The sequence below is a fragment of the Acipenser ruthenus genome, chromosome 7, assembly GCF_902713425.1.
Source record: "Acipenser ruthenus chromosome 7, fAciRut3.2 maternal haplotype, whole genome shotgun sequence".
Lineage (NCBI taxonomy): Eukaryota > Metazoa > Chordata > Actinopteri > Acipenseriformes > Acipenseridae > Acipenser > Acipenser ruthenus.
In genome coordinates, this window is record NC_081195.1 from 7,655,531 (window position 1) to 7,675,155 (window position 19,625).

Consider the following 19,625-nt stretch of genomic DNA (forward strand, 5'->3'; position numbering starts at 1 on the left):
AGAATACTGCAACAGAGGCAATATTGCAACAGCTTTTTCCTCTCTTATCCATCCGTAACTTGCAAAGTATTCAATAACTCTGAAGGGCACTTGGGTTCATAGGTTTTCTTTTTGAAATATTATTAGAATTTTTATGATATAGGTAGATCATCATTTTAAACCAGAGTACCATCCCCACGATAGGAAAGAGCTTTCAGATGCATATCGGTTTGGTGTAGAAATATATATCTGTTTTGAATGTTTAATGCTCTTCTAAAACTCACAGTAACGGTTTCTTTTTTGGCCCACAAATCAAATAATTACAATCTGGTCCTTGTTAAACTCCTGGTATAAGTAAAAAAAAAAAAGAAAATTAAGGAGTCAAGTAGACAAACGTTTTGGCCTTCATCAGTATCTTCATTTTCAGAGGTTTCTTTTTTCAAAAATTAAAAAATAGGACCTGAAAACCAATTCAGTTAACCTTTTTTTAGCTGTAAATGTTTTGCAGTTCCAAAAGCAAACTTGGCTATGGAGAATGGAGACGACTTGAGGGTCGGAGAGGCACATCAGTGTTGCTCATGCCCTCAAAGAAACAATTGTTTGCTTGGATAAAATAATAATAATAGTAAATGCCTTTCCCGATCAAGGGTTTCTGTGTGTGTCGCAGTCCTCCGGAAATTGTGGTTTGAAAGAGGCCCTCAGTTAACCAAGGTGTCTCATAGGCACTATTATTTAACTTCTTGAGGGCAGGGATTTGAATCCTTCGTTTTGCAATGTTGTCCTTTATATCTCCCCTGCTTTATAGGGTTTGATTTACTGCCATGTTGGAAACTGTTGAGGAGCCTCATAAATCTGGCGTTACTTTCCACAGCAAGCTTTTGCACAGGTTTAAAGGGTTATACTGTACCCTTCCTCTGTCATCCCTGTCAGCCCAACGTGTAATAAAAGGTTCCCGGTTATGATATACTGTCTCGTTTCCTAAACATCGGCCTTAAAACTCCCTCCTGACATTCAATAAATGCCAGCCCTGAAGGTCATTTAAAATTCAGCTTCAATTCAAATCTAAAATGTGATTATCTTCCCTGCTTTTTCTCTCTTTTAAAATGCAACGTTTTTTTGTGTTTTTTTTTTTTAACCATTTCATGTTTTAAGAGTAAATAGCTTTATACATTTACAATTAGTTTTTTTTTTTTTTTTTTACGGAATGGAGCTGAACCATGTGAACCGTGACATTTTCAACTGGACCGAATATAAGGCCTTGAGCGGTTAGCCTCTGGATGTTGATTGATCCGGTGCAAAATTCTCAAGTAACAGCCATGCTTTGAATAGCACATATCTGTTATATAGATAATTTGGCTTAAGATTAATCTACAGTGTGCATCTAGCTGTTTTTTTGGTAGGCAGTAAAAGTAAAGGTTCTGTATGCCAGGCAATCAAGGTCTTAAATACTTGCAGTACCATAGCTTTTTTTTCAGACTTCTACAATTTTTAAAAGGAATTCAATTGATCTTTTCTCGATAAGGGTTAAGAATGAGCAACACTACCTTCTTGGGTGACCAGTACACCAGTCTGAGGGTATAGGTATAGTACTCACTGTTTATATTTTAAAATATTTACATTTTACCAATATGTAATTAATACCATAAACAAGTGGATAATAAGAGCCTGTTTTATGCGCATGTAAAGGGTAACTATTTTTCTAAGCACTTACCGGATTTGTTGCTTGTGGAGTTGATTCCCCTTTGGTATCCTTATATGAACACCCACTTTAAGCCACCAAGATAAAACAGCCTACTTAGCAAGTTGAATAATACAAAACAGCAACAACCAAACAGGATCAAGCATGATAGATTCTGTGCAGTCTTTATTATGTTTTGAATCACTCCCTTGTAAGAGAGTACGGGAAACAGGGGAAGAAAAGATTATTACAAATAGCACAACAGACAGAACTGGGGTCTGGCCCCAAGCCCTGATAACTCATCATTTAAAGTGCATTTCTGATTGACTTTCTTTTCATATGCTCTTCTTAACCTCTTACCACATCTGTAGCATACATTTTACAATTTTGTAACATACATTATATATAACAGAACCATATATTCTCTTTTGTGTGTGACAGTACTGCACAGATTATGCAACAGGACGAAACATGAGAATGCAGCAGTACAGGTGGTCAGTTTCAATGAAAACAATACAACACAAACAAACAAACAAACAAATGTATTACATTTTTTACAAAAAATATTTTATACATTTTGTGTTTATGTTACATTATCAGGTCTGGAGAGTGGTGGCCCAAATAACCAGTTGAAGAAATAAGTCAGTTTATATTTCCAGATCAATCCATGAAGTGGTGCGTCTTTGATATTATAATTTAAATGTCAATATCAACTAAAGTGTAAATCTTGTCCTCAAAATGTCAAAGACAACTCCAACAGGCTCTATATAAACCAATTAAATATGTTAACATCAGCTTGTTGTCTGTTGTTTAATTTACATTTAAATATTGTAATATGTTTGTTAGTGTTCAGAGGCTTACCTCCTAATCAAGTTGAGTGTTTTTTCAAAAGTGCGCGTGAGGAATACACTCAACTTGATTAGGGGTAGCCACCGAACACTCAGAAACATATACAGCAGTCTATGGGGAGACAGAAGTTAAACTATTACACACTTTGATATTATGGGCCATTTCTTTCCATTGCATACATCTACTTTGTAGTGGGTTAAGTCAGCTTGTATGTAGCTGATAGGATGTCAAAGGAAATCAGCAGTAGCAAGCCTGGGTGTGTGCATGGTGAACTATAACCTCCACATTGCATCATGCACTGCAGTAAACCTGGATAAGAACAAACTCCAGACTACATGATAACACTCAGTTTTAGGTTTCTGTTAGAATGCATGAATGTTATCATTTATATTATAACATTCTTATAAAGATGTTATAGCAAAAATGACAGCAACAGTGCACTGTGGTAGAGTGTTACTATCTCTTATCACGGACCGTTAATAAAACAATTTAAAATGTTTATAGATGGTATACAACCTCTTAGCAATGGACACCTAAACAAAAGTGTTACCACCGAGAGACATGCTAAAAGCTGCTCTGGTGTTGTGTAATCAGCTCCCTGGCGCATCATTCTTTTTCTGCCCTAAAGGTAATTTGCACAGGTAATATAGTGTTGTACACAGTTTTAAGATTTGATCTGAAAATCAGCTGCAACCTCCCTACACAGCTGATGTACAGAAGTGGATGCTCTGCTGCAGAAATGATAAGTTGTTTTTTTCCCCCCATGGGAAATTTGTTAGGGCCAGGGTTGTATAAAGGTGCATAACATTGAAATAGATATATTACAAACAGCAGCTGTTTTATATTAAAGCAAAACTAAAGCAATAACCACAATGCTTAAGGCAGCAAGGGGTAAGCAATGAGATTACTGCAAAAACAAAACAGGCTTCCGAACCGGTTTTTAACCCTTGAAGGCTGTGCTGCTGAGCCCCACCACTAACAAACACAGTCCACATCGCATGTACTGTAGTGAAAACAAATAACCTGGGGGAAGAGCTTTAGTGGTTTCTCAGGGGTCCCAACATCGGCTCAGGGTCTGACTTTCCCCAGTGGCATCTGCTGTGCAGCATTTGTTTCTGACATCAGTAGCCTGACTTGCCCCCCTCCCCTCTCCTCCACCTCCATCGCAGTGGTACTGAACATTAACCGTTTCAACCTCTCACATGCTTAAGTCACTACTTATTTGCCTAGAGATGCTCGCTGTAGGCAATGTATTGCACGGTTTTGCATTTAAAAGTCTAGTGGGAACCCAGAGACAGACCATTTTGACAAACACTTTGTCCATTAGCGTACATCTCTTCCATCAAAACGCATGCCTCTCTGCTCCCCATGGCCCTTTGAAAGCTTCTGTACCAGCTTCCTAAAGAAATAAACACGATGAGGTCACTGCATGCAGCTTCACTGCGACAGACCATTAAAACTAGTCATTAATCAATTAGTAAATCAAGAAGGAAGAATTCAAGTATTTTTCATCACATGGCTTCAATGCAAGTAAGGGAGCATACAGTGTGTAAAATAGCCATGTGTAGGCAAGAACAGATCCATAATGATAATACAGGCTATGAATGCCCTTGACATAGGCACCCACTCAAAGCCGCAGTAATTTCACATGCACATAATACACCTGTATAGATAAGATAGCTGCCATCCTTCTAATTGGTAAAGTGGAATTCGGTCAACGCACTTTATCATCACCTTCCTGCATGCATTTATCCAAAATCACTCAATCACAAATTCTGATGCAAAAACATTAGGAAATCCGTGACTAACGGTCAAGCAAGAATTCAGGATTTTACTTTCCGCACTCCTGCAAATGGTTAGTCTGCTTGTGCAAGGTGTGTGAGTGTAGTAAAGAACTCAACTGGTCATTCTCTCTCACTCTCCATCCCTTGTACAAATTATAAGCAAGTCAGCTAGCTTTGCATTACTAGCACTACAGACCTCCGTTTATTTATTTTAAATCATATGTATAAAGAGATTTTTACTTTTTAAAGGTTGACATTTTGTATCATTTTTAAATAATAATAAAGGCAATTTTACAAATAAAATTTTAAAAAATCCTCTTGCTGAGGCCGAGTGTAGGCTACAAAAACTTTAGCTAACTTAAATTTCAATAAAAATAAATATTGTGATAATAATAATAATAATAATAATAATACATTTTTAAATAACTTAGCATAGCAAAGCCCTTTTAAAATAACAAACAGCCCATTCTCTCAACAAGTGTGCTTTAGTAAAAGCAACACTGCTTGTAACAAGGAGGGAACAGAAGAGCCATAAGGCTGTGGATTACAGTACAGCAAGTTGTTTACCAGTACCCTCAAGTATATTAACATGTTTAATGAATGTGCCATCACTGATTAAATAAATATTCATTTAGTTCGCTAGGATACGTCTATATCCCAAACAACTGTTTGGACTCATTCAAGTAACTGTGTGCGTGTGTCTGGTCAGGTTTTATATTGCACTTTTGTGTGAAAACTACCAGTACGGTATTCAACTCTTTAATTATTCATACTCTTTAATTATTATAGTGTCACCTGGTGGAGAGAAACAGAACATTTCTATGATGTCATCTTCTGACCTTCTAGTTGGGTAATTCTTCTCCCCAAAATGCACTCATTTTCCACTGTGGCACTTCTATGTCATACAGTACATGCTAACTACAGTGGAAATATAGTCCAGAGTGGAATTAGTGCCAAACTAACAGGTAAACTGTTAATCCTTCATGGTTAAACTCAGCTTTGAAGGGGAGACATATCACCGCTTCCACAGCTCCTGTATTAAGTCTGACCACAGCAAAAGAGCATTTAGCATGGGTCTGATTGCTCACACTGCTGCCACAAGATCATTTTCGGAGCGCATGTCTACCAGGTCTTGTTCATGGATTGGAGCTGAATCTTTTTTACGAGTTCACAGCAGTTGTACATATTTAAGCAGTTAGCAAGAACGGAGACACTTCAACCATTGCTTTTCTAAATAGAGATTAGCAATGGCCAGCACTTGAATCCAATTAAAAATGTGTGCGCCAGATGTCAAGACATCAAGCAGCCACTAATTCATGTCTGTTTAAATAAATTACAGGCACGCGATATTAACAGCAGACAACTTTACGAGTTCCGGTATATATTAGGCTGTCAAACAGTCAAAGAAGGCTTTTAAATAAAGTACACGTCTATCAGTTTGGGCGCTGCAGAGCAGAAGGAATTTATGAAGGCTATAAAAATAGTCGCTACAATGTGTTTGATTCTGTTTAGCAGACTTTAAAGAGGGTCGACACATGTTATGTGGGGTCTGGTTAATCAGGCAGATAACTCGGAAGTGGACTTTTGATTCATTTTAAAAGGACAAAGTAAAACAATGTCCTAACACTTTATTTACTTCCCCAGTGAACCTGTATGCTGTGTACACAGAGGGGCAGAAGACACATAAAAGCAGCTCTCAATTTACTCACTAAAAACAGGTGAAACTGCTCTGCTGCTGATAGTGTTCTCACAGCCTAGCCAGAGATTTGTAATAATAAATACAACCTAACTGCACACAAAAGGATTAGACTGGGGAAAAGCCGGATTATGATCAAGATCGGGCAGGACCCCCATTTTTGATGCATGACTTAGTGGCGATTAGGACCCCATAACTGATTGGTAAACCTGCCAAAAAAACATGCTGGCAGCATAGAAATCAGATTCTTCTGAAAAGAATTGTGCTAGAAATACAAGCTGAAGGATGTCAGGCAAAAACAACAGTACAGTAGCTAGACACTAGATACAGTGCAAAGTGGTTGGTGAGTTCTTTGTGAAATATTTTAACTTGGTTATTGATGCTAGTGTAATTAATTACACAAACAGGTTTTCTTAAATGTACAGACAAATAGCTATACACAGTTTTGTGCACACACAAACACGATCAGAATTATTTTAGTTGGGTTTTGCTAACTTAAAGACTAAGATATGGCTTTGACTAAGGCTAGTGGTCCATTGCCATTTTGTTTTCAGTAGGTACCCTAACTGCTAGTTTTCACAATCTGGATTTAGGATTGCATTGTTTCCATCTGCAAGACAATTTGCTCACATGTGACTGGACTTATCGAGCATACAGATGAACCCTTACCCCCTGTCCTGAGGGATTCAATCAAAAATACAGCACCCGGCACTACATTCCTGTTCCTGTTTTATGGCGCCATTCAATCAAACCTTCAAACTGGGTGAGATGTGTAGATGTGTTTATTAAATGAAAGGCCACATTGAAGGTTTTGCCATTTTTGCAAACACAGCTGTGTTTTCCAGGGGAGTCCTCCTGGTAGTTTGATGGCACAGCACTACAGGAAAGGGAAAGTACTGGGCTACTAAAGCCACGGCACTGGACTTTTTAAATGTTTTTATTTAATCCCTCTATAAAAAAGAACCCCACTGAACCCAGTGGCAGAGATTAGAAAGCAGGGGAGGCACTGAAATGTTCTCGAGCTTTCAAGAAATACAGAAACTCAGTTCAGTTGCCCGGGGCAAAAAATAATTAATTAATTAATTAATTAATTAATTAATTAATTAATTAATTAATTAAGCAGGAGAGCGGATCAATAACAGTATGCCCAACAGTTCCAATTCTATACCCAGCTCAAAACTTGTAATCTTCCTCGAGTTAACAATACATTGGTACACCTGCCCCTAGTAACAGAATACTTTAACATTGAGCAATGACGTTGGATGCAGTGTATGTATTACCCTGACACTGTTCTTTAATCCATACCTTTAAACACTGAACAGGATAATATCTCTTCATTCGGCATGTTTCTATCACTCAACCACTGTATTTGTTCTCATGTATTGTCTGTATTAGCACACACCTACAATAAACACAAACAGCTATATTTAATATTTGAATTTGCAGCTTGCAAGTCTTACATTGATACTGTGTTTTTAAATATGATTCAGGTTTTTATTTTTTCTAATTAATGTCAGAAAATGATTTGGAGTAAAAACCTTCTGAGAATCGCTGCACTGTGTGTATATGCACATGTAGATTCCTGTGCACAATATTAGGTGCATATATTTAGGATGTACTGTATGATTGATAAAATGTGTATTCAGAAAACTCCTTAATCTCATAGAGTTTCTCCTGGTAAACATGTTCAATAAATACATATTTATATATAAACCTATTTTGTGATCACCCTGCAGTATCAGGCAGTGCAAGTATCAAGTCTGACAATTACCTCTTTTTTTAATCTGTGTTAGAGACCAGATTAGGACGATTAAGGGCTAAGAAACAACACGTCAATTTAAAGAATTCATAATGCACCAAGGACCAGTATGATCCTGCAAAAAAAACAACAAACAAACAAACAAACATACATTCACACAAGTCCGGAATGCATAAGCAGATCCCCCACTATCACAACCTTAATGTCTACATAGCAGGGGAGAGCAGATGAGTTGAACTTGCATATACACCAGCAACGTGTATTTAGTGCTAAAGCCTTTAGAAATACACTGCACGGTGTTACCCGTTTCTGGTTAATGGGTATAAAGCATACTGCATGGGGTGAAATGGACACTGGCACAGCGAGGCACTGGGTACACGACATTATCATTTCAAAACACTCTGTTGGGTGGGAGACTGTAGCTACTGAGGCAAGCAGCTGACGTAATTAGTTACTTACTGTGTTTATTATTGTTTTGATAAATCAGTCACTGGGGTTGTCCGCATTTAAAGTGGTAACAATGTGCCAACTATCCTGTAGGTTCACACCAAGAGTGCAAATAAGTTGAGTTCAAACAAAAAGCCTGGTTTGTTTTGTTTGTTTTCTCTTTCACTCCACTGCAGGCTCAGTGGACCTTTGGTTTGGGGAGCCGGGAGAGCTGAGCAGAGCTATCTCTTTGAACCAGGGACCGGGGGAGGCCCAGAGAGGTAAGGGGCTGCGTGGACACTGAATCCTTGGACTCGGAGTAACCGTCAGGCTGGGTCTCCAGCAACTGGGGTGGCTGCTTAGTCTTGAAGAGCAGGGCGGTGTTAGGAGGCTGCAGCTTGGAGTTCGGCCTGCTCTCTGGCGTCTTTTTGTGGTTCGGGCTAGACTCGGGTGATTTGCCCTTGGTTGCCGTGGGGACCTCTGATACCTCTGAGGCTTTGAGGACCCTGTTGTGAAACCTGGGCGGCTGCAGGAGGCAGGGTGAGTGCCTCTTAGACAACTTCTGAGAGAGTCTCGGGGGCGTCTTGACCTGACCGTTGGAAGCAAGCGGGGATACGTCGGGGAGGGGCTGGATCTGGAGAGACCTCCCGAAAGAGTTGCGCCTGGCATGGGGCTCGGCCGGTCTGCGATTAGCCTCATCGATTTTGAGAGGCGCACTCAGTAGGAAGCTGAGCTTGTCTGGGTCTGGGGGCTGCTCAGCAGCAGGGTCCCCCAATGCAGGAGCAGAATGAGCAGCGGTGGGAGGACCCGAGACCGGGCCGGGGAGAACGGTTTGCTGCGGCTGCTGTAGGTGGCTGTCGTTGGCGTTGTGCAAGGTGCTCCCTGGACAGCTACTGGGGTCCTCGGTGGGGGTTGATCTTGCTAGTCTTCCCTTGCTGGGGGTGTCTGTGCGTCTGGGGCTGGAAGGATGTAGTATTTGAGGCTGTGGGAAGTAGATCGGGGGGCACAATTTATTATTATTAATATTACTATTGTTAAGAAGACAGTGATCTGTTTAAATAATTAAACACTACAGTTTAGATTATTGTGTAGAAAGGTTATGAAAAATCAATATTTCCAATAATGCATGAAGTGGAGTTTTTGCCTGTAAAAGTGTGCAATTTTCCAGGGAGGGCACTATTTTACAATAATGAGAAGCAGAATTGAAGATGTTTTTCACAGCCTCTTTCATCAAGCATGCTTATTTCAAGAGAAGAGGTCCTACCACAGCATGATGGGGCAAGAGGCCCTGTCCCTATGTTGCGTTGGGGATAAAGATTATTTGTCAGTCACCCTTTTGAGCATGCATGTCCATTTCTAAAACAGGTTATTTGTACAGTAGTATAGTCCCGAGGTCCCATTTTTAATTAAGTACCCATTTCTCTGAAGGTAAAACGCTATAGCACCATATCTCCTGCATGTTGGTCCGCAGGTATTTCAGTCCCCCACTCTTTATTCGATTGATAAAGTCCCTATCCATCTGAAGCTGTTTGCGGGGGGCTACTACCTGCGGACCGACATGGAGGCAAGGCTGCTCTATGAAGGAGATGAGCAACCATTGTGCATAAAACGTATTAGAAAGTTAAAATAAACAAGAGGGTGGTGAAACTTAGTTTTAGGGAACTGTTTTTCAATGTGGGCTTTTTTTAGCATTATTGATATCACTACCCACCTTCCGTTGTGCTGAAGAGCTGTAGGTTCTTTGCTTATTTTCAGTTTTTTTAGGATACAGTGCTTTTCAAAAGAGCACCACAGGAAACAACATTTAATCTAGTGTGTTGTATTAAAGTCTGCATAAAAGCAAAAGAACGCACAGGGAAAGAAGCAAGAGATTGCCAGCACATGAAAAAGTTGCTCTAATAGAAGTGTTTCAAAACTGAAGCCTGCTTCAGGATGTCACTGCCCGCAGCACAGGGTACTGACAATAAGGAATGACAGAAACAGAAATAAAAAAACCCAAGTGATAACAACACCCACAGAAAGAAGCGGTTTCGTGACAACAGGCCAGTTAAACCTCCACTTACCGAAATGTTAATCCCATTGGGACACTAAACCCTGATTAACATTTAATGCTCTCGCAGGGTAAAAAACACTTGCTATTTCAGTAACTGCCACTACTGGCTTGACAATCAATCATACAATAAAGAGGAATCCAAACAGAGAGCCTTTCCTTTTATGGAAAAGCACAAAAGCGCCAAAGGACTGAAGCAGACAGGCTCTGTTCTGCGTTACACAGCTCTGCTGAAATTATGGAAGAGTTTACTTCTACTCAATTATTTATCCATTGTGCATTGTAGGTAAATAATTAAAGAATTCCAGTAACCTTTTTTTGTTTTCTCAATACGAACACCATGGTTTTCCATGTACAATACAATAGGGATACATGCATGTTTCACTGATGTTGAACCCATATGTTGAAAAATTAGCAACTCAGTAGGTACTGTCCAATTCTCATTCACACAACTGTCTACCATGCAAACTCCAAACTGTTGGCAATTGTTTATCGTCAGTGTCATTCCATTGCTCCTCTTATCATTGTTTTCATGTCTAATATATATATATATATATTTTTACTGAAAGGTCTCTGTTGGTACAGAAATGTAGAGCATGTTAGTTTTCCATGCTGGTCCGCACGTATTTCCGCTCCTTCATGCATGCTATTCCAGTTAGAGCTCCACTCACCGGCTGTTCCTCCTGCTTCTTTATTGAAACAGTGGCACAGGGAAGTGATTGACACCAGGTTGAAAGGGACACCCTGTCTAGCACAGGGGAGACTCCAGTACATGCGCCCCAGCATCGAGGAGAGAGCTGCTCTACAGTGCAGCATCTTCACAGAGGTTTTAAAGATAACTTATTAGAAATGAAAAGTTGAGCTAAACAAAGACACTGGGTAGCAGTGAAGGAGGCAGCTAACAGCAAGGGCAGGAACACGGATTTTAAAACATTCGTTACACCTGAAATCAATACTGAGACAATTACTTTTAAACACACAATCATATACCCTGAAGTAAAATTAGACAAAACCTAGGGGTTGATCTGATTAACATATGCCGCACTGGCATAAGCCACAGTGGCATATTTTTAAAAAAAATGTTTTAAAGCATTTTACAGAATCAGGGAATCCGGTTTGTTGATGAAATCCAGAATGATTCCCCAGTGCTGTAAAATACTCAAAAAGAGAGCTGAGACTTCTCCTGGCAGAGAATTTAGGTTGATGAAATCAGCCCCTATGTCTAAAGATCTAAAGATCTTAATGTCTGCAGGGTGGCAGGCTTAAGAAAGAAATGATGACCTTCTTAGCAGGACTTCATAAAAAAATTTTTTACTCTTTATAAGGATTAGGGAACCTGATGAAGGTGGCACAGCTTACTCTGACGACAACCGGAGGAAAAAAGTTATTCGTTTGAAGGAGGGAATAACCTTGCTTTCTGAACTTCTCTTCGCCACTGAAATGAGGGAAGTCGTGTAATGATTTGCCAGCAAATTAGATAACATCACAAAGCAATAATGAAAAGTGATTTACAGAATAACTTTGCCACTTACTGCTTCCTACACAGTAATTCTTCAAATTAATAAATAATGAAAATGCAGGCACAAAGTCACAAAAGCAATTGAAACAAGCTGGCACAAGGAAAGAACGCTGTCTCATCTAGAAGGAAGGAAGGAGAGAGAGAGAGAGAGAGAGAGAGAGAGAGAGAGAGAGAGAGAGAGAGAGAGAGTTTAAGGGTCAGATAGAAGATAAAAAGAAAGTAAGTGAAAGGGTAAAGGAGGGAGAGAATAGGAGAAAAAAGAAAGGGCAGGAGAGAGAATGGTGACGGAGAGAGAAAATGAAGGAAAAGTGGGGGGGAAAGAGAAAGAGGTTGAGAGAAAAAGAGGAGTCCTGGAGGTGAAAGGGAAACAGAAGGAGGAATTTTGCATACAAACACTGACTCATAATAACAAACCCAGTCCAATATTACAATACCTGTGAGGCACTTGCATTGTGTGTAGCCTTAAAATCAGCCAGAAACATAACGGAACAATGTTTAGTCAGCCAATGACTTTTTGATCAGTGTTAGGATCTGAAGAAGGTACATGATTATCTAAAGGGTCTACCTCAGGATGGATTTGATTAACCTATACCCTGCCATTGCATCAACTACCCATTGTGGTTATGCTGAGAAGATGTTTATCAAATCTGCCCCTCATATTCTTATAATTTTGTATCAGCTCCACACAGGCACAAGTCCCATTTTAAAAAGGGAAAGTCACATATGAAGTCTACCTGGTCTCTTCTACTGAGACCTTCAGAAGCTTACAGGTATGGAAAAACAAGTACTGTACACACACAAACATACAAAAACACTCAAACAGAGCACATCATATTAAAATATAAATATTAAAACAAGTTAATAACTTCAGATTACATTTTTTTTTTAGGATGTTTGCAATCGTGGTTCGTATTGCAAATACTTGAATATTGTAATTATTATTATTATTTACTTTTTTTAAATAACTTTTTGGCATATATAGAGTAGTCTGTGTTTAGGTGCTTTTGTCTAAGTTCAGAAGCTGCACGTTAGTTCTCTAATGGACTGCAGACCCTGATCACCCACAGTGGATGTACACACCAATAGGAGACAGCACTATCTACAGTAGTTCACAGCTACTTGATTCCCAGTAACTGTTCATTAGATGGCGCTATCTCTTACTACTATACAGACACTTTGGCTACATAAGTGTATGGAGAAAGAGTAACAGGCAACTACAACTGAAGAGCCGCAAATTAACACAGACTATATAAAACGTTATGCAATACAAGTCACTCTTTAAAAAAAACACCATAAAAAGGTACAGCATATCAAATTGTAATTTGAAGCTACCTGCTCTGAAACTAGAGTAAGGCAATAGCGGATGCTTGAGACGCTTCAACACTGTGTGGGTTGACCTTGTGCATCATGCAGGCTATCAATGGAGGGCATGCATCACCATGCAGAGGGGAGGAGGGGAGAGAAATCTGAAACTGGTACTGTACCACGCTTTATCACAGAAGTAATGCACTAGCTCCTCCACTCCTTGCCAATGGCATAATGGGGAGAAGCAGAGGGAGAGAAACAACAAGGACAATGGCATCACACAGAGAAGCGGACATAGCAAGAGCACTGAGAGAGAGAGAGAGAGAGAGAGAGAGAGAGAGAGAGAGAGAGAGAGAGAGAGAGAGAGAGAGACACACAGAGACAGAGACAGAGAGAGACAGAGAGAGAGAGAGAGAGAGAGAGAGAGAGAGACAGAGAGAGAGAGAGAGAGAGAAAGAGAGTGAGACAGAGACAGAGCTAGAGAGATAGAGACAAGCACAGAGACAGTCTGCAGTGTTAGTCACCCATTTGATCCTGCCACTCCCAGGAGAATTTGATGTGAACTTGTTGCTACGTAGACAGACATCACATACTGTAGCTTTTTTTTTATTTGGATGAAAAACATGTTTAATATTTATGAAACTGTCCTAAGGGGGCACAATGGTTATATGCGATAAAGAAATGTATGTTAAAGAAGCCTATCGACAACCTGACAAGTCAGAATACTAGCAAACACTTTCCGCAAATCCTTTGGATAATATGAAAAAGGGAATTAAAGAAATGTTGATAAACGCTAAAGATGCAAAATGGATCACTGAGAAAGAATATGGTTTCTTCTGGTGTGAACATCCCAGACTTCCATCTTTTTATATGCTCCCTAAAGTTCATAAAGATGTCCAAAATCCACCTGGAAAACCTATTATATTGGGTAATGGATCCATTTCTGAACCAGCTTCGCAGTTTGTTGATTTTTTTATCAAGCTGTTTGTGTCTTCCTTACCTTCATACGTTAAAGATACAACACATGATCAAGGATATGGGACATGTGGGAACTTATTTTTTGGTTACTTTGGATGTTGAATCTCTTTATATTAACATTGATCACAATGAAGGTTTGACAGCTTTAAAATATTATTTACAAGAAAGACCTTTCTGGTCAGGTACAGAAAGTGAACTCTTGTTATTTAATGAATATATTAATAGTACTAATAATAAATCCCAAATTATGTATTGCATATAGTAGGTTTTTTTGGATCTTGCAATTTCAAAAGATAGTGAAGGATTCTTGCACACTTGTATATAGAAAAAATAGTGATCGAAACTTAAGAGCTGAGAGTTTTCATCCTAATTGGTTAAAAAATAATATTCCTTTTGGTCAATTTCAACGATTAAGACGTATTTGCGATCAAGAATCTGAATGATATACAATCAAAGGTTGTGTAAAAAAGATTTAATCAGAGGGGATATAGACATGGAATAATTGATAAGGCTTGTAATAAGCAAAACAACTGAGCAGAACAGATTTGCTATATAAAAACGACACGAAATAAATAAACAAAGAACGTATTTTGTCACTCAATTTAGTACAGAAGCACCAAAATTATGGAGAATTATACAAACAAACTGGGAATTAAAAAAGACTGAGCCCACTCCAAGACCGGTATTCACTGATCCCCCCATGATAAATTTTAGATGTGCTCCAACTATCGGTGACAAACGTGTTCATAGTTATCTACCAGGGGATAAGAAACAGAGTTCCTGTCTTCCTAGTCAACTAAAAGGGACATTCAGATTTGGGTTTTGAAATCACTGTAAAAATGTTGTGCAAGATAAACGACTTAGTGATGTTAAGACAAGTAGATCATATGAGATCAATAACGTCATTAATTGCAACACCATTATGATGTTTATCTTGGAATGCCCATGTGGTTGTTTTTACGTAGGGAGAACTACGTAAAACTAAAAGATAAGGTTGCGGAACATAAACACACGATTAGAACTGGTAACTTAGAATATCTCATGGCCAAACACTAAAGTTGCTCATGGAAGTAACTGATAACCTTAGAGTGTTAGGGATTGAAATGGTTAATACATCTATAAGGGGAGGTGACAGACTCAGATCTCTTTTACAACGGGAAACATTTTGGATATTTCAATTAAAAGCTACTGAATTTCCAGGACTGAATGAAGAGTTAGATTATAGACCCTACCTTTTTCTTACAGGCTCTTTTTTAATTTTTGGTAAAATCTGTTTTGATATTTATTCTTTTGATTGCTGTTCCACTAATTCTTTGATTAAGTTGTGTTTAATTCATGTAATTCATGTCAACAATTGAGTGTTAATTGATTGAATGTGATTGCTTATGTATTGCTGCTAGTTTTGCCACTACGTGTCGGTAGTCTCTGTTTGTTTTTTAGAACATGTTGGTTTCGTGTTCTATTTAACATTCCGCTTTTGGATATGCCCCATTAATAAAGGTTTTTTTTACCTAAGAGTGCCTCGGTTTCTGGTGATTTGTATGATGGATTAATTTAAATCTGCATGGAAGCAATGGATACAGGTATTTCTTTTAACCTATATTTTGTACTTTAAAAGAGTATTCAAACAGTATCCTAGAACAGCCTCAATTAGTCTTTTATAATTTGAGTATAGACAAATTGAATGAATTACATTAAAAAAAATGAATGATCTGTTGGTAGAAGTATAAAGCTGATTGGCTGATCAAATGCGCACACACACACACACACTATAGAAAATTAAACTTTGATCTTCCCATCTCTGTCTCTTTGATGTGAGCCCACATCCAGCACATCTATATCTGTGATTATAATATTTTGGAGCTTGCAGGAAGAGAAGATCAAACAAACTGTGTAATAAGTTAGATTCACTGGAGCTCACAAGATCTTGCAGGATCAGTTTGTGTGTGTGTGTGTGTGCATGTATGTGTATGTATGTATGTGTATATGTGTACGTGTATATATGTGCGTGCGTGTGTGTGTGTGTATGGGGTGGTGGTGGTGGTGGTGGGGTGCTAGGCAGGTATGCTGGGATTTTTAATACACAAGTTAAATATTTATTCGATCTCATGACCCTTGGCAGAGGTATAAAACATTTGCCAGTACTGAAACTTAGCTTTTATTTTTTATTTTTAGCTTTTTTTTCCCCAGACCCTCGTGGCCAACCTTCGGAAAACGCTCTGCATTATACACCAAGAGCACTATACCAATTAGGCTCAGATGACAGTTTAGCAGCATAATGTACCAAGATATAAATTGATACATGAGAGGTCTAGCTAAGGTTATCCTCTGTAAAAAAAATAAAAATAAATACTAATAAAATAATTAATTATCAGTTTGGTACTAGATGGATAACAACTGTAAAATATTGATGGGGAAAAAGTCAAAATTCTAGATTGCTGTCAAAAATGATCTTTTCTTGCCCCTGCGAGTATCCATGCATTTCATACCAGCCGTGGCTGTTTAGCTTATAATGAAGGTTTGATATGTTTCCGACCAATTTTGCTAAAATGTAAAAGCCTGCCATTGAAATCATTTCGGGTGTCCGGTTCCTCCCCGTCTACTTTGTTGATTCGGGTGGGAACCATCGGTCCACAGAAATATATATTAACATATAAAATAACTTTTCTGAGACCGGATTAGCAATAAATGGGTTTGGTGTGTGTGAGCAAGCCAATGGGATGAGCACAAGTTAGTACTGGTAAGTAATAATTAATAAGGCTGTGTTCCCCCGCTTCCTTCAAGCGTGACGTGAGGTCACTTCTGTTTACTGCTGAAATTGTGTTAAGCATTATACTGAATCAATAACCTCAATGAGCATCTATCACAACTCGGAATGGCGCTGCTAGCTCTCTTATTCCAGAACAGTAGTTGGTTGGTGCACTGAACCCGGTTTGCAGGTGTGCAGTGGATGCATGGGAGGCAGACTGAGGGTGCGAGAAAGGAGTGGCAGGCTGGATGAGTGGATTGTGTCAAGAAGAGACACGGAGGACGTGGTAGGCAGAGACAGAGGGACTGTTTCCGTCCGGGCAGTGAGAAGTCTGCCTCTGTTTTATTGAGTGAGGAGAAAAGCAACGCTCAGGCAACTTCGGTTCACGCTACTAAAAATGGCCCTTATGCACCAATACAGCAGTGTTTAGGTTGCAGTGACTTTGCAGTTTTACTGTGAAGCACTGTGTACTACAGCATTGCACTGCACTAAAGAGCCATTTTGTTTTTGTAAAGGAAAACAACATTTCTGTCAATATACAGTACGTAGAATATCATATTGGGTGCTGTGCGATATATACAGCGACAGGTTACAAGGCTTTCTTGTTGATCTGACCACATATGAAAATCTGATTATCTTATAGCCACCTATACTGTTTTTTGTAATAATATATAGTTAAAAAAATAATAACCTGAGATATGTCAACTAGCTGATTTTATCTGTATTTTTATTTTTTGTATCAGATGGCTTGTATCACTTAAATATCAGGGTATGTATTGTATTATATAGCATAGAATCTATTCTACAGCTCTAAGTCTGCTGGACACACTGCTCACTATAACATCTGCGGGCTCCAAGTTGAAAATGGTTACAGGTGCTTCTTGATAGTGCTACAGCATTGCTTTTGTCCTTGAAGGAAAATTGGGGGGGCAGACTTTGCACAGGTGCAAACCAGCGTGTAAGTGGGGTGAGGGGAAGGTGAGGGGAGCTGGCGGTGTGGACGAGGTGAGGAGGGAGAGAGCGAACTCACTCTGTCTGCGGTGCGGAGCGCTGGGTCGAGGGATCCCCTGGAACGAACCCTGCCAGGGAGAGAAGAAGGGGACAGGCAGCACACCCTGTGCAGAGAAAACACAAGGGGAGAGGTGTAACAAGAGAGAAGCCCAAACAGAGAGTACACATAGCCACCTCCTTCCCCTCTCCCGGTTAGTGCTTCATTGTCTTCAAAGCCCCAACACCACCAAATCACCGTGGGCTGCCCATTGCTATTTCAACAAACACAAAAAAAACCATCCACTGGTTATTAACACAGAACAAGAAGTGCAACCGTTCTTGAGCGCACCCGGCTTAAGCAAACACCCTACTGGTTAGCTTTCATTTGTGAGTTTTTTTCACCCTCTATATAACACATTATCATCACTTTGGAAAGCGTCAGAAGTCTCTCTTCCACATTGCTCTGTGTTGTTCAGTGGCATTTTTTTTCTGGTGGCAGAAATGATATATCAAGTACTACGTAAGCACACAGTTATTACCGTTGTGCTCAAATCTAGTAATTGTAAATACATGCACGCTTTGAAATCACCAAGTCCACCTGTTTACCTGTATGTACTAAAATGTTAGTAGACTTTCAAATAGTGCAACCCAGCAAAAAGTACCTTAATACAATTCATGATTTGTATGGTCCTACTTTGCACTGACTAAAATGGAAGCTTACAGGTGTATTAGTTTTATTACAGATATTTAAGAAGGTGCTTCTTGAAGAATGATATCAGTATATTTAACAAATGATCATTTCTCCTTTTAATGTATTTTCTGAGCTACAGTGGAGCGGAGATACATGACTAGTGTTGCAACAGTTTAGTTTCATGTGCTCATAGCTCCCATGTGCTTTGCACCAAAACAGCCGTGTCACATATCAAATACTGCAGTTCCCATAAAGCACTCTGCAAAGCGCTTAGCGCATTAGCACATGTACCGCTATTTACTTTAAACCAGGACAGTCAGAGTAAAGTGTAGCCAAAGCAGGATTACAATCCAGGTTTCATCTGTGAAATCACCGGCAGCCTCTATCTAGACAGACACAGCTCAGCATGAGTGACAATCAACAAGTAATCTTGTTTCATGGGGTTTTGACAGTTAACTTAAATTGAGCCAATCTGTTCTTTGAAGAAAGCCTCGCTTGCTGATGCAGCACTTCATCCCAGGAGAGTATAGGCTATTTTCTTTAACCTTCCCAATGTTTCAACGGCCCAGCCCAAGTCTAATCAGTTTGGGCATGGCGCCGCTGCCTCTATTGGGGAATCACAATTGTATTCAAACTCCTCGCTGGCAGTGCTGACAGCAGAAGATCTTTATTATTTGAGTGTTTAGAGCTAGGAACTCATTTCATTTCTGCTTTCAATGCAAATTCTCCCAAGTGCAGGTTTTGCAGTCTATAAAGCCGCTCTCTGCAAAATGATTCTGACACCGCTAGTCCACTGCATTGATATTAGTTTGTTAAGCCCTTCTTTTTTTTTTTTCAAATTCAGATAATAGAAAGTATCCGCATCCTTAATTATGCAGTCAAAAAAAAGGCTACAATAAAGAACATTAACACCCTGGCACCATTACCACTGATGTGATTCAAAAGGTAATGAGGAATAATTACTCACTTTTGTATGGCAGAGGAGTATGTATTTTCCTGACGCAGTAAGAGGGCTGAATAAGATGACTACTGCATTTATTTTACTATGTTTTAAAGCAGGGATGCTCATGGAAAATTGCCTGGTTCTAAATATTCTTTCATTTAAAAAAATATCACCACTGTGATAGAGAAGAAGAACACGCTAGAGTGAATTGAAATTGCCGAACCAGAAA

General features: G+C 39.2%; 1 protein-coding gene across 6 annotated transcripts in view; it reads right to left on the reverse strand.

Annotated features, from left to right (window-relative positions):
- Window positions 1-1,825: 1,825 nt before the first annotated feature.
- Window positions 1,826-19,625, reverse strand: part of LOC117415573 (serine-rich coiled-coil domain-containing protein 2-like) — an 84,481-nt gene continuing 66,681 nt past the window's right edge. For 2 of the 6 annotated variants that reach the window (XM_034026100.3, XM_034026099.3), the window contains one exon: window positions 1,826-9,153. In XM_034026100.3, coding sequence (XP_033881991.3) covers window positions 8,371-9,153 — 783 coding nt within the window. In that variant the 3' untranslated portion in view covers window positions 1,826-8,370. Of the gene's footprint in view, window positions 9,154-13,224; window positions 13,265-17,802; window positions 17,888-19,625 lie in introns of all 6 variants that reach the window. The other 4 variants (XM_034026102.3, XR_009329038.1, XM_034026103.3 and 1 more) reach the window with 4 other exon arrangements.